This window comes from Alnus glutinosa, chromosome 9, assembly GCF_958979055.1.
Source record: "Alnus glutinosa chromosome 9, dhAlnGlut1.1, whole genome shotgun sequence".
NCBI classification, from domain to species: domain Eukaryota; kingdom Viridiplantae; phylum Streptophyta; class Magnoliopsida; order Fagales; family Betulaceae; genus Alnus; species Alnus glutinosa.
Window position 1 is genome coordinate 10,011,189 of NC_084894.1, and position 16,656 is coordinate 10,027,844.

Here is a 16,656-nt window from a genome sequence, read left to right on the forward strand (position 1 = left end):
AAACCTTCTGGGAGAGAGAGCAGCACTCAACTCCCAAGTTCCTCGTGTTTCACAGCTTGTGAAAATTTTATAGAGGAGAGAGAGAAAAATAGATAAAAGGGTATCTCCATTGCCATCACGTGCAGGTAAGACCAATGAAGAAGCAAAGGGATAACAAACGTTGGAAGCTAGGAACTTCAGTAGACGTCACAAAACACACCTTGCCCGCAAACACACACAAAGCGCCACGCACTCCTCTGTCTCTGAGACGCTCTGCGCTTTTTCATTCATGCAATCCTTGTCTTTCGCTCAATAATTTTCCCATTTAAGTTTAATGGTTTATGCACAGGTAATTGGATGGGAGCTCAGAAGAGCATCCATGCTGGCAAAGGTTAGTGGGGGTTGGTTCTTGATTCTTCAATTGTAATTGATGGGGATGTGTAAATGTGGCCTATTTTTGTCTGTTACAGCCAAGATTGATGTTAATGTTGATCTCACTCACAAGCTCTGCGCTTCTTTGATGCTTACTCCTTTCAGGTTTTTGCTTCTTTTTTTTTTTTTTTCATTCCCTTTCCCTCCTTTCCCAGAATTTTTTACTGGGTGATTGATTTCTTCTTCGCTTACTCTTTATAACAGGAGCACTGGCAGTCCTCTTTCTCTGATAATTGGGAGGTAGCGGTTTGATTTTGGTTTACTTTTTACCATCTAAAAGTTTGGTTTTTTATGGTCTGATTAGTTTTGTAAAGATATATCATGCTTTCTTGATGAGAAAATGTAGGGAAAAAAGATATTCGAGTTCAAAAAGTTTTAACTTGGGCTCTCATTGTTTGGACCAAAGAGAACAAAAAGCTTCATTCCAATGTGCTTAAATCAAATATTTGGCGTTGTTTATGCTGGTTTTCTATCTTCTGGAAACCAAAAGAATGTGAAATGTGAAATTGGAAATTTAATTTTTTATTTAGCTTTGTCGTCAAGCAAGTGGAGAACTCTGGCAATCGGCATAATAACTGGTTCAGTTTGTTTACTGCAGTCTTTACATCAAACACCCGAACTTATTTGGTGGAAGCGAGAAGCTTGATTTATCTTGGGACAAGGGGCTGTATGATTCAAATGTCTTGGTGGCTTATCGGAGGCCGAGACCTGAATGGCTTGCTCAACAGTCTTTTGTTATGCAGGTCTGTTCCTCCTTAATCATTATTGTTCTTATTATCTTTTATCTTATCATGATTATTATTATTAGTGGGTGAAAAACATGGAAAAACATATTGAAAATTATAATTGAGCTTTATGGGAATTTCCAAACCACTTTGATCTGAATTAATAAAACCCAATTGATAAATGTGAAATAGATATTACTTTGAGTAGAAATCTGCGGCATACATATCCTTAATTTCTAATTTCTTTCTTTCTTTGATTTTTGTTTCTCCCAGCATTCTCTTTCACCTGAGATTGGGGTCCATGGTATCCCCATGGACAATTTCACCCGTTCAGGGAGTGGAGGTGTGAATTTGTCTCGACTATCAGTTGGAATGGATCTGAATGAGCCAGCAAGTTCTAGATGGAGCAGCGCAACCAGTATAAAATTTGAGGTCAGCTGTCAACTTATCAGTACCTTTTGGGCATCTATGTCCATGTGTTACTTCGGCTGCAGTTCTTCTGTCTGTACTTAACAATGGGAACTAATTACTGCCAACTGCGCAGCATGTTCGCCCTCTAAATGATGATGGTCGCACAATAAGCAGAGATCTTGATGGGTTTCCTGTGACTTGCAGGTAGTTTAGGCGTGTAGTACAGTATTCTAATTTTCAATGATCTGTTGGATGATTTCTAAAATTTTCTGTAAGATGCTTGTATGCAGTGGCAATTCGCATGACAGTATGGTAGTTTTAAGGCAAGAATCTCGATTTGCTAAGGCAAATGATCGTACTTTTTCTCGTGTAAGCTATCCTCCTGGTTGATCTTTGGTTCTAGATACTTGTATCAAATTGGATTTTTATATCTTAGGTCCCAGTCAAATTTATTCTGCTAACTGCATGTTTGTCATGTATTCAGTTTAGTCTGCAAATAGAACAAGGGATTCCAGTTCTATCTAAGTGGCTAATCTTCAACCGGTTTAAATTTGTAGCATCAAAGGGAGTCAAACTTGGGCCAGCATTTCTTTTGACAAGGTGATTAACATTTATTTTCTTTGTTAGATACATACTGCATAGTTCTTAGAGCCAGCGTAGAGAGTGGTAAGCAGAAGTGTGACGTAGAAATATGAATATTGGAATGCATCAAGTGTCAAGCAAGTGAATAAGAAGTATTTGAGAAACTTTAGAATTAGCATGCAGGATGTGTGTAAGGATGTGATAAAAAAAAGAAAAAAAGAATTACAAAAGTGTATTAAAGGCATTAAATCATTTGAAAATATTGATAAACTATATATTGAAACTAGCATTTGAGGAAAAAGAAGGAAAAATATAAAGAAAGAGACCATGGCTTCTACCATATAAGCAATGAGGAATCTAACTAAAGTTTGTGAAGTAATTGAAGAGTGTTGATTTGGTCATGAGAGAATCAGTTGATTGTGCTCAAAGCATGATGCCTACCCTGCTACGGAAGCTTCATTTATCCCACTTGGAAAGCAAGACTGTTTTGGAAGGGGGAGGGGGGGGGGGGGGGGGGGGTGCTAATGTGCTTTTCTTGACTTATAAATAATTTTTTTTTGATAAGTAATTGCAATTATATTTAAAAAAACAGCGTAAGGCGTCCCTAGTACACACGGAGTATACAAGAAGCAAAAGCCTCACCACTGACCCGACAAGAAACAACCCACAAAACAACCCAACCCTAAGCCCCTAAAACTCTCAATCCTCAATCTTATCCCACCGCCTATGTTCCTCATCCAAGGCAGAGAGGTAAGCCACAATATTAACCTCTTGCCCCTTCGCGATCCCCATTCAAGAGCAAAACAAAGACCACTCCACAGAATTGAGAAGACGAGCTCTCATTCCTGACTTGTAGATAATTAAATCTTGTTTTAAATATGTTAGAAGAATTTGTTAGGGTTTGATGTACATGGGTATTTTGGTTACTGAAATATTTCTCAAACCTATATAATAAAACATGTGAGGTAGGCTACGTAAGAACTAAAGTGCCTCCTCTTTCTCTGTAAGGTTTTCATGCAATCTCTACGATATGGTATCAGAGCTTAGGGTTTAATCCTCTTCCTTGATACTTTCCGTTTCTTCCTACTTACTCTCTTCCCTTATTTTTTTTTCTTTTCTCTCACCCAATCTAGTATTGCTACTGATCGGAGGAGATTGAAATACTAGGCTTAATGTGTAAGGAGAGCGATAGCGTTGAGATCACCATCATTAATGGTGTGATGTCGTCGTTGGTGGGTTTGGTGTAGCCATTAGAACTGTGATCGTGGCTATTGGGTTTTAAGTATTTCCATGCTTTAAAAGAATTGATCTGGGTGGTTTGTTGGTGTAGTTGATGATATTTGTAGTGGTTGGTACTGTCTGCGGTGGCCAGAGATAACTGTAGTGGTAGTTTGGTGATTTTGGTGAGTGGGTTTGGGGTGGATATTGTGTGGTTGTGATCAGCGGTGGTCTCTTTTGTCGTCGTTGTAGTGGATGCCGGCGCAGTTTGAGTGTTGCCGGCGAATTGCCGGTGGCTTTTGGAGAAGAAGAAGGTTGTTTCGTTACTAGTGCTCTTTGTCCCCTATTCAGGATAAGGATATCCATAGCTCAAGCCAAGCTATTTTTATGGAGGAATGGGATATTCGAGTTTAAGTTTGGGCCGGGTCCAACCCATCTTAAGTCTAGCCCAAACTGAGAATGGGTCAGGCCCATTCAATCCAACTCCGAGTCGGGTCAGCCCAGTTCCTATATCGGGTCAACCCGGTTCATTTGCCCAGCTCACTTCGATTTGGGTCGTCTTGCCAGTTTCCGTCATTGTCTGGTTTTTTGGCTCATTGGTGTAGTTATACTGCATTGTTCAGCACTGCCAGCGAGTTGTTCAGTTAGTTTCTGTGGTTATTTGCTGCTCGCATTGTTCTAGTTCAAGGTTTTGGGATTAACTGTTGTTGGTACACTTTTGCGGTGGATTAGACACATTGTGACCACTAAATGAGATTTAATCACTTAGGCTTGTATGGTTAATGCTCCTATGACATTTGTGAAACTAAATGGGAAAAAATATGTTTATTGGGCGTGACGTGTGGAGGTATTCTTGAGAGGGAAAGGACTGTATCATCATTTGCAATTGTAGTTCCACTAGCCTTTGGGACCAGGAAGATAATAAAATTATTTCCTTTATGTTGAATAGTATCAAGCCTCATATTGGATCTTCCTTTATCTATCTCCCTACTACTGAGGATATTTGGGATCATCTCACGCATATGCACTCAGGCATTGGGAAATTGGGAATATCACTTGGATTTATGAGGTGTGTAAACAATATTTTGGGCTTGGATAGGAGTCTCAAACTGTGGAAGAGTATTACAACTAGGATGTCTCAATTTGTAAGGAGCGAAATATGTATCAAACGCTCTCTACTGACGTGAAAGTTATGGAGAAGCAACGTCAGGATGTGGATGTTGTTCGGTTTCTCATTGGGTTGAAACCCGAGTATGAGTTAGTTTGTGCACAAATGTTGGGTGGCTCAGATATCCCTTCTCTTCCTGAGGTATTTTCTCGCATTCAGCAAGCTACTCTTCTAGACAATGGTTCTCAGATTAGTACTGATTGTAGTGGAGATAGTTATGCTTTTCTTGCCTCCCGTGGTAGTTCTGGTAGTTCCCTTGGGGGACGAGGAGGTTGTGGTGGCCACAGTTCCCGTGGTGGTTGTGATTCTTGAGGAGGTGGTCAACTGGGAGTTGTGAGCCTAAGAAGTGTACTCATTGTGGCCGTAGTAATCATTCCGTGTTCTACTGTTGGGATCTACATTGTTACAACATTTTCTTCAGGAGATTGTGGGGTTCTCAGCTCCGATGCCCATCCCATTATTTTGTGATAAACAGGCAGCTTTAAATATTGCTTCTAACTCAGTTTTTTATAAAAGATAAAGCATATTGAGGTTGATTGTCATTTCATCCAAAATAAGATACTTAGTGGAGATATATCTATACTATTCATGAAATCTGGGGACTAGTTAGCTGATATGTTCACAAAATCCGTGTCGTAACTGGTCAGAGTTTATTTGTTTCAAGTTGGGTTTATATGATATATATATGTTCCAGTTTGAGAGGGAGTGTTAGAAGAATTTGTTAGGCTTTGATGTACATGGGTATTTTGGTCATTGTAATATTTTTCAAACCTATATAACAAGACATGAGAGGTAGGCAATGTAAGAGAACTAACGTGGCTCTATTTCTCTCTCTAAGGTTTTCATGCAATCTCTACAATAATATCCTTGCTCTATTTTTCTCCACTCTTACTTTCCCTCTAACAGCCTGACAGGTGGTTCCATTGTTGGGGACATGGCTCCTTACCAAGCATTTGCAATTGGGGGTCTTAGCAGTGTGCGGGGTTATGGTGAGGGTGCAGTTGGATCTGGGAGATCTTGTCTGGTTGCTAACAGTGAATTGACATTCCCGTTAGTAAGTAATGGCTTTATCAATATTTAGATGCTCTTTAGTTTTGAACTTCAATAGGATGTTCTGTTTTCTTTCTATTTTGGGTATGCATCTCCATTTTAAGCCAAAAAGTCAAATGAAAACCTGCTAAAGTAGGCTTCAGCTTTAGATATTCATTTAGCAATAGCTACTTATCATACTGCTTTAAGGTCAGCACCCACAGTTATTGCCTAAATAAATTTTGTTTAGCTTTACAACTTTTCTGTGGCCTACAAGCTTTCAGAACAGCTGAACTCTTTTTCTTTTTTTTTTTTTTTTTTTTTTTTTTTTTTTTTTTTTTCCCACTTTTTTGATATAGAACTCGCTAATTGCTGACACGTCTGTTGATTGGTAACCTTCACATACAATGTTACTTACTAGAAAAGAAACTAAAAACCTAAGTGCACAAATTCTGGTGAGTTTAATTGTGAATTTCTTTTTCTGGTAATTATGTGTGACCAGAAAATGCTTCTATTGATTATGATTTTGCAAACATGCTATTTGTTTTCTAATTTATTTCGTCAGTGTGTAATGTGTCACGCCCCAAACCCAAAATGGGCATGGTGCATGCTTAACTGATAATCACTAAAAAGCTGTTTGAAATTTTCCCCGTATAATTCTATTGCATCAAAGACTAAACCATTTATTTCCATAAAAAGTCTACCAAGTATCAGTTAGAGCTCTCTCCAATACTTTCTTAATTTTAATTACAATTTATTATCAAATATTCGTAATAGCATCTGGGACTAAAATACTTACAGTTTACAAACCTCAAAGTTATTCTCCAACAAAACAATAATTAACTAACAACATAAAGAAAATCTTTAAAATCCAAAGTTCGCTTATCAGATCAAGGGAATAACTCTCAGACTATTTAGTTTCCAGTGATCAGCAAACTGTAAAATTCAACTCAAGGGACCATCTTCTAACTTTGAAAGTTATGCAAACATGGGTGAGCTAATGCCCAGTAAGTAGCAAAGAATTCCAAAAAACCAATAGTTCAAAACAGTTTGAATTTTTTTATACAGTGTTAACAAAATGCAATTTATGATCTATTCTAACTAAATGTAAGTTTTGTGTGGAATTTGATTGGGTTTGAAGAAGGAAAAAGAAAAAAAGAAGACAGAGATGGCATTTTCGGTTGCATTAAATTCCTTTCCTTAGGTAGTGAGAGGTACTGTCGTGCGGTATAGATGGTAGGAGATCTCAGAAACATTCTAACTGTAGAGATCTTAGACCCTTATATGCTGTGGATCATATCACCAAAAGCCATGGCTGAATTGATTAATCCTGATATCTGCCACAAGATTGCGGTTTGAAGCTAACCATTCTGTCTATTTGATAGTTTTGAATGCTTCTTTTCATTTTTTTTCTGTCCATGCATTTTTCAGTTATGTTATTGGTGGTGCGGTCTATGTGTTATGGTTGAAAAGCATATAGGAAGTGTGTCGTCTGCAAACGTCTTCATATCGTTTGTTAGAAAAGCTAATTTCTAAATCTTTTCATTAGAATCACTTATAGTTATGTAGAATTTTCTCATATTTCGCATTTTGATCTTTAAATTTTCGTACTTATTGTTGATTAAACTACCACATTATTACTTGACCTTACACCCTTGTTTATTGTTTTCAGAACAAGATGTTTGAAGGTGCTATTTTCTTAGACTGTGGAACCGACTTGGGGTCTGGTCAACATGTACCTGGTGAGTTGCCATTCCTTCACTGCATTTGAAAAATATGAGTTACTTGCAGATTTTCCTTCCCTTCGGGTTCTAAATACTCGTAGTTTTACTAGTATAATATGAAGTTTATACGCCTAAACCTTCAAAAAATTCCTAGGCAAGGATAGATAAATATAACGCTAGAATTAATTGTATTGCTTCATGTGAGTTATGTGAACGTCAAGCCGATAGAAGCTTGATAAGAGTGAAAACAGGAAAAAGCGGAGAAAATCATGGCCAGGTAATGTATCTTCATGGATTTGTCACAATGATTGGAAATAGTAGTATGGTTCCTCTTGAAGAATATTTCTTTTTGGCAGGAAAATAAAATAGGACAAAGCCTCTTTCAGGATCTATCATAAATATCACCTAATAAAATCGAGTATAAATCAGTTGGAAATTAGAATTCCATACATGCATTCCAATGAAAGTCAATCGCAATGACGACATAAGCTGTTTGATTCTTCTTCAAGTTGTTGCATGGAGTGGGGTAGCATAGGAACACTCTTCCTTGATTGTTGTTTGGCATGGATTAATACCATGTTGGATCTAATAAATAAACTTATACAGCTAGGTGGTTGATGCTAAGAGACCTTATACAGAAAAGGAAGCCCCAGTTGCACAAAGACAACTTGAAAATTATAGCCAAGGATTTACAAGATTGGTTATCTAGTGTGAGCACATCCTTATTATGTCTGACTAAGAAAAGAAAGACGTTAACCAAAGGCAAATATAAACTTGTCAGATATACAGCTACCCTGATCTGTAAACCGTGGTTACCACTAGAAGCACTACCAGCAACATAATAAAGCAATGAAATTGGACAGTGGAGGAGTTGGGCCTCGTATTGGTAATACCAGAAAGAGAATAAATGACCTTGTTAGGTCAGCTAGATCTAGAGCAGCTTAGATCATTTTCAAAACCACCATAATCCTTGGAGAGCAAGTTTGATTTCTCTTCACCCCCTCTTGTTCTACTTTTTCCATATTCTATAGCGTGTCATGACGAGCTCCTTTGTGAGCTAGTAGAGTTTGGCGGGTTTTGGACTCCAAAAGGCATTTTAGATTTCCCAAAAATCGTTTTGCTAATTGTCTCTGAAATGGTTGGTTCCTTGCCACTCGTGACATCTGCTCTTATGTGATCAGGGCCTCTGAGGCAGCACAAGATGTTGATTCTATCCATGCACCATAGATTTATCCAGGCATTTGGTGAAACATGCATGCTACCTTTTGAAAGACCATAATACTAAAATTTTGTGACAGATTAATCTTGTTTACCCACACCCTCTTTCAACTTGATCAGGATAGATATAATCAGTGACATGGGGAAGTAACCTTGATTTTTGTATATCATTATGCATTACTTCTGAGAACTCATGGAGTACTAATCTTGACATGTTGGTTTTGTCCTTCCTGACTTCATATGTTCTTATCAGCCTATTGCTTTTTACGATGTCTTCCGATCTACTTTATGGTGTGTCTCTTAAGGCTCTTATGCAATTATCTTATTGATGAATCTACTTTACATGGAGTTTCAGGAAATCCAGCATTTCGGCAGGGCAAACCGGGATCTGGTATTGGGCTTGGATATGGTCTGCGGTTTAAATCTCAGTTTGGTCACTTTCAGGTTGATTATGCAATCAATGCATTTCAACAGAAAACTGTCTACTTTGGCATCAGCAACCTTGCTTCCTGATTTCCCCGTTGCGAATTCCGCACTTCTTGCAACGGCCAATGTTCTTAATGCAGTTTAGTACATTGCTCTCTTCGGTTGCTGATAACGTTACATGTCCTGATGTCCATGGAATGTTTGAGCTGCTGTTGTCCAAGCTGTTTGCTCCCGATTTGGCCATTATTTTGAGAAATTGAAGAGTACAGAAATTATTTTCTTCTGTTCTCATTTCTAAAATGTTTTAACTCCTTGTGCGAAATTTAAAATCTGAATAATTTTTACAGAATGCTTTAATTTTTTTGGACCACATGGCCAATTTTTTTTTTTTTTTGGCGGGGGGGGGGGGGGGGGGGGGGGGTTGTAAGAAATAATGTATAGATATTTCTTCTTATAATGGAGATAATTTAATGCATATTGAGATTTGCTTTCTTGCTTTTCTGAATTGAAATCTGTGAACATAGACGATATAATCTACTATTTGCTTTTGTATTTCTTTCTGTACTTGGTAATAGTTTGTCATCACAAAAGAGTTCAAAATATGAGTCTCATTCCATCCCAACATTAATCTCTACTGAATAATTACGAAAGCTTTCAAACCTAATTTACCAACATCCCAGGGTCACTTGGGAACAAATCTTTTCAGAATAAATATTTTCAATATTGAGTCCTCTCTCTTTTTATTTTTTGGGATTCCTGGTTTAGTTATTCTAAAGCTTGGTACTTATCAAAGTTTACTACAAAAAAAGAAAAAAAAAAGAAAGATAAAAAAGGGTATTAACGGCGGCCAAAAAATGCTGTTAAAACCCCAGAAAACGTCAGCAACAAAATGCCGACGTTTTTTCCCTGACGGCGTATTGGCGCAAAAGGTGAAAGTTGGCATTTCAAGCAACCGTCGGTGAAAGTGTAACAAATGGCAACATTCCTTTTCCTAGTTTAATGGTGCTTTATGTACTCTTCTCTCTTGATGGTTGCCTCATCAGCCAATTTTTCAGTCTGAATACCAGTCCATTGCTGACACATACAGTTTGTTTGGTGCAGAGAAAAGCGAACCACACAGACTGCAAGCAATTGAGACATATTCTCAAGCTCAGGAAGCAGCTGCTGAGCCGCCTTTGCAACTTCATTGCCCCTTCAAAATCGTTGCTCTGCAATCCCCATAGCCCTGATGGCCTTATCTTTGTTGCACAATGCACGCCATGATTGGTTTGAAATCCAATGAATTATATGCACCAGAAAAGGGCAAATTCTCTTGCCCTGTCTCTTCACAATCCAACAATCATCCAAAATCCTCACCAAGCTCGGTCGAATTCTACCAAACAATAGTGTTTTTGTCAACAAATATGTATTTACATATGCATGTACCCATGCCCGTGTGTGGTTGTGTATTAACTCTTAACATATAAACAGAAACAGCAACTCACCCACCATCCCAGTAACAACCATGAGAGCAATATGAAGCAGGAACAGCCACTATACAGATCAGACGCTGAGCATTGGCCCTTCAGAACCAAAAGTGTCTGAGCAACCCTAGTGATGCACATTATAACCTGAGCCCCAGAAGCCTCATACCCTGAATTTCAGACCTGAAACCCAAAGAGAGATATATTTAATCAGTATCACTTATTAATTTTTATCTGAAATATATCTGTGTCTGGGTTTCAGGTCTGAAATCAGTAAACTCAAATTTAGATTCTAATGATGGTACACCTTCTCTGCCCTGGTTCATTCATTACTATAAAAACCTAGAAATGATTCCAAATACTTGATCAATTAACCGATGGTGCTACAACGTCTTCCCTTCAGCATAACATGCAATATCTGTCTGAAATCTCTATCAAGAACAACTGCAGTCCCACCAAAAAGTTTCTCATGATCAAATCTTTCTAAGAAATGCAACATATCTCTCAATGTTCTCAAGAGCTTCAAAACATTAGTGGTGTACGAGCTTCATCCCAACAATCAAATTGTTGAACAAAGCAATTCTCCATCAATGTTCATTGTTCAATATTCAATAGTGAATCCCTCATTAATGGGAATCAAAAATCTTGAGTGAGCTGTTCTTAAGGATGTAATCCCTGAGAACGCCATAGCTAATACTATTAGGCCTTGAGACATTATTAAAGACATTATTGTTCTATGCAATAGATATGTTTTCCGCTTCCAACAACACCATCAAACATGGGTTCTTGCTCGGGATTCAAGTGACTTTGTAAGTTGTTCTTTGCAGCCAACACTTTCCTGGAGTAATTTGAGTCCTTTTGAAGAAAGAAGTCTGTTCCTGCTTTTACCCAATTAGAGCCACATCAGGTAGAGGCATAGATGGCTACTTTCCATGACCATTCTAGATCAAAATCTAATTCTTCATTGATTTTCAGAAAGCAGTAACCCTTTTAAGTGCAAATAGTTCTGCCTAAAATTAAAGGTCTTTAAACAGCTCTTTCCAATCCAGTTCTCATATCTGCTTTGTCTGTGAAGTCTTACAAAAAAGGAGCATCCTTGACACAAGTTCGCATAGCTGTTTTCCAGTATCCCACTATGCAGCCTCTTTTATAGCATGATGCGATCAAATAGCACAAGAACAAGGGAAAAAGGATTTAGGCAACTTCGAGGGAGCTGTGACCTTTGAGACACCAAAAGAAGTTATAGGTTTGATAATAGTCAAGCATAACTCTTTATTCATTGTGATTATTCTTAAATAGGAGACGGTTAGGTCATAAGACATAACCATTAGGTCTAGCCATCATTTACAACATGCAAGAACCCTACCAAGAAAGATCCATACTAAAGGAATAATAGCTGGATGTTACAAGGGCTAAACTAGGTTTAGCCGTCAATAACTAGTAAGGAAAGATCCTTACGAATAGCCTACATTCTTATTGGGAATATCTCTTCCTTATTAGACTAGGAAATAAAGGCTGGAAATAAATGGAGATTTACTCCTTATTAGTTTCTACTTGATCCCCAAGGAACGAATACATCATAGAACCATTCAAGTTATTCAACTCTGTCGACATTAAGGATGTGCATTCACAGTTCTTGCTTCCTTGACATGGATCATCCGAAGCAAAAGGAAATATATCGAGCAGCCCCCCGTAAGAAACACAAATCTGGATGGATCTAAAAAGTCACTTTAATTCTTAGAGAAGTTAGAAAAATAAACAAAAAAAATTGCAAAGATGATGGCATTAGGAAAAAAGAAATTGCAGATAAGAAACATTAATAATTTACCCTGTGAGATCTCTGAAGCTGAATCAGATACATCAGAAAGAATATTTGCAATCAGTACTGCAGCAGTAACACAAGAGCTGGCAACCTGCAGAAGAGATATCAATCAATTCGAAGGGCCATTACAAAATATTCACAAGTTCTACTGATGCACAGTTTTCTTATTACGATTTTTTTTCTTCCAAGAGGCTAATAATAGTTAGTCACTTCAATTTAAATAATACTTCTTATAGTATCCAATTAATTTCTTTAGTAGTAAGGACAGACAGCTCCAAAGTTTAAAGGACATTGAATAGTCAAGAATCAAACATTACCAATTATCTAAACATTATCTGGACAGAGTGAAATGAAACAGCACCACCAAAAATTACACTTACCAAATGTCTATATAATATCAGTATTTTCCGACTTTCAGGAAGCTAAAATGTACCTCAACTTTGTCAGGGAGATTGACCATGTCACAAGCCAGTCTAAAAAGTTCCTTATTTGAACAGATTTCTTGAGAATAACCATCTATAGCAGAAAGAGCTTCAATTGCGCAAAGGACTACATCAAGAATTGGGTACCAGAAAGAGCTTCGCTCTGTAGTCCAGCCTCCATGGCACATTCAAGACAACAATGGCCAACTGAGCCAGATCACTTGATTCTCGTTATAGAAATGTAAATTACAAATTGAACAAAGAAACCAAATATACCAACAGCAGTTCATATAGGTGCCATTATTTAGTCATGGATCTCTAGATCCATAGTTATATTCCTTTACAGCGATGAAATATGGCAACAGTAAATTAAGTTACCATTTTTGCTTGCTTAGACTCATAAATTACAGGCAGAGAGCTATACTTAAATGTATTACGGTATTTGGTGAATCTTATTCATGTAGGACATGATTATTATTTTGTTCTACTAGACTATAAGGTGCTTAATTTCTAAAAGATAGTAAACTACACTAGTAGCACAACTGAAAAGAAATTGCAAATACAATGAGATAATTGATTGACTAAACAACTGCAAGCTATAAGTGTATCAGTTGTCATTAAAAAAGGGGGGAACCTTGATCTACCAAATTTATACTATGTCACCCATTTGAATACAGAGTGAAGCTGCACCTTTCGGGTGTTCTTTCACTCACTAATTTGCTCATCTCAAAAGTCAAGAGATTAATCAATAAACTTGGCAATCCCAGCTTCATCAAAGGTGGAAGAAGAACATGCACAACTTTCGGCTGACTTTCAATGACGGCAAATAATAGTCCTACACTCTGTTCAAAAAAGGAAACCTCTTCAGCCAGTGAAAAGTAATTTAAAGTTCCTGTTAAATTTTATTTTTTTAACGAGTAAAGCAAATTTATTAGAAGTGCAAGAGGTGCAACCCAATTATACAGGAAGTATATGAGAGAAAACACCCAACAATATCAGGAACAAGGGAAAAAAGCACAAACATCTACAAAGTTAGAGGCCACAAAAAGAGCGTTAACATAGATCCACTCGAAGAGGGATTTAAGGAAACAAAGCTGTATATCTGAGCTCGTCTTCTCACAATCCTCGAAATTTCGTGCAATACTTTCTTTCCAAATGCACCACATTAAACAAGAAGGGATTACATTCCAAACAACATTAAGATCCTTCCAAACAACATTAAGATCCTTCCGACTAACTAAACCTTCTTTTCCAACACGCCGAGATCTCCACCACCCGTCTCGGCATAACCGACTCTACTCCAAACATCCTAAAGGCCAAATTCCACAAGTGTCTCGCAATATCACAATGAAGAATTCTTGTTGAATTATTTCTAACTCCTTGAAAAAGCGTGGACTTACTATATGTTTTAGCAATATTTAGTCCCTAAAGCATCAAACCAGAAGCAATGAGAAGTGAGTTATTGATGTTTATATGATGCCCTCAAATGATAGTGTTCGATCAACACAAAAAATCATTTTAGAAAGCTAGCTTTTATAACAATCCCTAGAGAAGGCTTTTGTATGTAACATAGCTGAATTTAAATGATATTTAAAATTCCTTGTGATTTACAAGTAACATTGTTTTAATCATATCTAATGGGACATGATATGGACTGAAATGTATATATTTGGACAATTGTTTAAATTTATTAACTTTAACAAAGACACAAGTGCTCAAGAATTTTAAAAAAAAAATTAACAATATAGGAACATATGATAAACGCTGGCTGTTTGTATACTCATATATTGAATTTATTCAGCAATAACCAAAAATAATTACAAAACCAAAAGCAAACACCATTATCCCATTTATTCACGTTAAAAGCTCTAAATACTTGTTCAGTTTGAAGGAAACAAAAACTGGTGAACAGGGGAAAAATTAAAGAGTATATAAAAATAGTACACACCATTTTAAGCCAAGAACTCTACAAGTAAAGTGAAAACATCAATTATGTAACTTTTTATAGCTATATAAACATGCTTGAACTTTTACAAAAGGTAAAATTCAACCATCTAAAAAATATTATATTTGAGATTTTCCAACATTCTTAAAGTTTCATTCATTGCGATAGAAGCTTAGTTGAGATGAGCTGTGTTCAGTATCGAAGTTTCTTTTGTCAACAATCCACTTAACCAGCAAACCGTCCTACCAAGTTGGTGATTCAAAACTACATTATATAACCTCTGTTAAACAAAAGAAAAATACCATAACATCTGATTAAAAGGACAAATCATTCAAATGACAATTATAACCAAAATCTTCCTACAACTATAGTGTTTCTTCCTTCCATAATTTATTCATCCAATCAGCCCTCTTAGGAAGTATCAAGCTTGACCCCCAAAAATGAATATGTGGAGAGGATCTTTAAACTCTATAGTCGGTGATACCCTTATTGGTGCAATGACGCGGTTTTTTGCTTTCTCTGACACTGCCGTTTGAAATATACTTACTAAGAAATACCACCACAAGCACCCAAAAATAAGAGCTGATCGGGAAAATAGAAGGCATTTCCTTATGCTGAAAATTTTTCACCATAGGCACCCACGCACACATTTACCAGAATGTCTCAAAGAAAATAAACCTTAGACATTATTTTCTACCTTTTCAATAAGCTGTAGATTTGAGGTATTTTCCACAATCCATAAAATTTGGCATAGAATATGTTCAGACTGCAATGCTTCAGCCCAAGTAACACATTCACCACTTTGAAAACCCAAGGTTAACAACCTATTTGAAAATTTCTTGCCAGAAGAAACATGGAATACCAAGAAAAAGAAAATTAAGAGCACTATAATCCAGGAGAGGCATAAAAAGTCTTATGCACATAGGCTACAAGTTACAACTTAATAGGTTAGAAAGAATGAGACACTGGCAGCAAGTACGATAATAAAACCAAAATCTGAAAAAATTTCTGAAAGGATTAACTACGGGAATTACAAGCACATGACTACGTATTACCGACAAGCTTCACATAGGCATTGAGCGTCATCTAGAAATAATTGATCCTCAATTATCTCAACCAATCCATTTGTAGAGACTATATGTTTCAACGGAACTTCATGGCAGGCAAGGTTTCCAATAATTCCAAGGCTTAATCTCCTGGAGCAAGAAAATCAATCAGATTCACATGAAACAAGTTTCTAAAACCTCCAGGTTAACAGTTGATCCATTTACAGAAAACAAGTTAAGAGAGAAGGAATGAACATAAGTTCATCAGGCAAAGAGAATTTTGCAACAAAGTTGAAATGTGGCTTACCTTAACACGCACGATTGGGAAACCAAAAGGTTTTGTACCTGCACAAATATGTTACTTTGATTGCAGTAGGAAAGAATTTCATAGTCAGATCTCTAGCAAAAACAAGTCAAATCATAGTTCAAAACCTAGTTCCAGGAAAATTAATAATTTTTGGGTTGCTTGCAAAGGAGAAGGGTGGTTGGAAATGGAAACCTCTAACAATATGATCAATTGCGTATTCTAATAAAGTGTTATTGACCGTCATCTTCATCTCATGATCACAAGCACAATCAAGACTTTAGAGGGGTTACGAGGATAGGTGCTAGATTGTACTTCAAACTGGCTAGTTCTTCAATCAAGTTTCTGTTTGAGTTACAGTAGCATCATTGTATCCAGAATAAAGGTTGATATGACTCAACATGTAATCAGAATCAAAACAGGTGAAAAGCAACATCAAGATTGATTGTCAATTGAAGGGGGACCTTGAGTACCATGAGTTCTGCATTAGTTTTACTTGCAGAAAGATCCCATAAAATGCAACCATACTCTTCCCAAGCCTCTTCTCCTGATAATACATACACTAGGCTGATCAGATCTACGACATGATTCTTCATCTTCTCCTTCTTGTCGAGCATGTTGATCATAATCCCCAACAATCTCCATGCTCTCATATTTATTATTTGAAGAATTCAGAACTTCATCTCCAGATAGAGAAGCCGAACATTCTTCCACATCATGACCAGTATTTTTTTTTGGATGA

The 16,656-nt window shown here is 37.0% G+C and overlaps 1 protein-coding gene and 1 pseudogene across 2 annotated transcripts; one reads left to right on the plus strand and one right to left on the minus strand.

Moving 5' to 3' along the window:
• Positions 1-9,311, plus strand: LOC133877080 (outer envelope protein 39, chloroplastic). 2 transcript variants are annotated; one of them, XM_062315315.1, is made up of 12 exons: positions 1-125; positions 329-370; positions 450-516; positions 616-651; positions 1,010-1,154; positions 1,410-1,568; positions 1,681-1,751; positions 1,838-1,916; positions 2,032-2,147; positions 5,422-5,569; positions 7,217-7,286; positions 8,842-9,311. In XM_062315315.1, exons 2-12 carry the CDS (start codon positions 337-339, stop codon positions 8,997-8,999), a joined length of 1,083 nt encoding a protein of 360 aa, XP_062171299.1. In that variant the 5' UTR covers positions 1-125; positions 329-336; the 3' UTR covers positions 9,000-9,311. The 2 variants fall into 2 exon arrangements, with proteins under 2 accessions (XP_062171299.1, XP_062171300.1); XM_062315316.1 differs by lacking the exon at positions 1-125 and adding an exon at positions 158-238.
• Positions 9,312-11,738: 2,427 nt separating this feature from the next.
• LOC133876742 (uncharacterized) lies at positions 11,739-16,559 on the minus strand (annotated as a pseudogene).
• Between the last annotated feature and the right edge of the window lie 97 nt (positions 16,560-16,656).

Excerpts from the sequence above, each read along its gene's own strand:
- LOC133877080 (XM_062315315.1), top strand. The coding sequence starts at position 337 with ATGGGAGCTCAGAAGAGCATCCATGCTGGCAAAG. Across the intron at positions 517-615 it reads TTGATGCTTACTCCTTTCAG|GAGCACTGGCAGTCCTCTTT; the intron begins GTTTTTGCTTCT and ends TCTTTATAACAG. Across the intron at positions 1,569-1,680 it reads CAACCAGTATAAAATTTGAG|CATGTTCGCCCTCTAAATGA; the intron begins GTCAGCTGTCAA and ends CCAACTGCGCAG.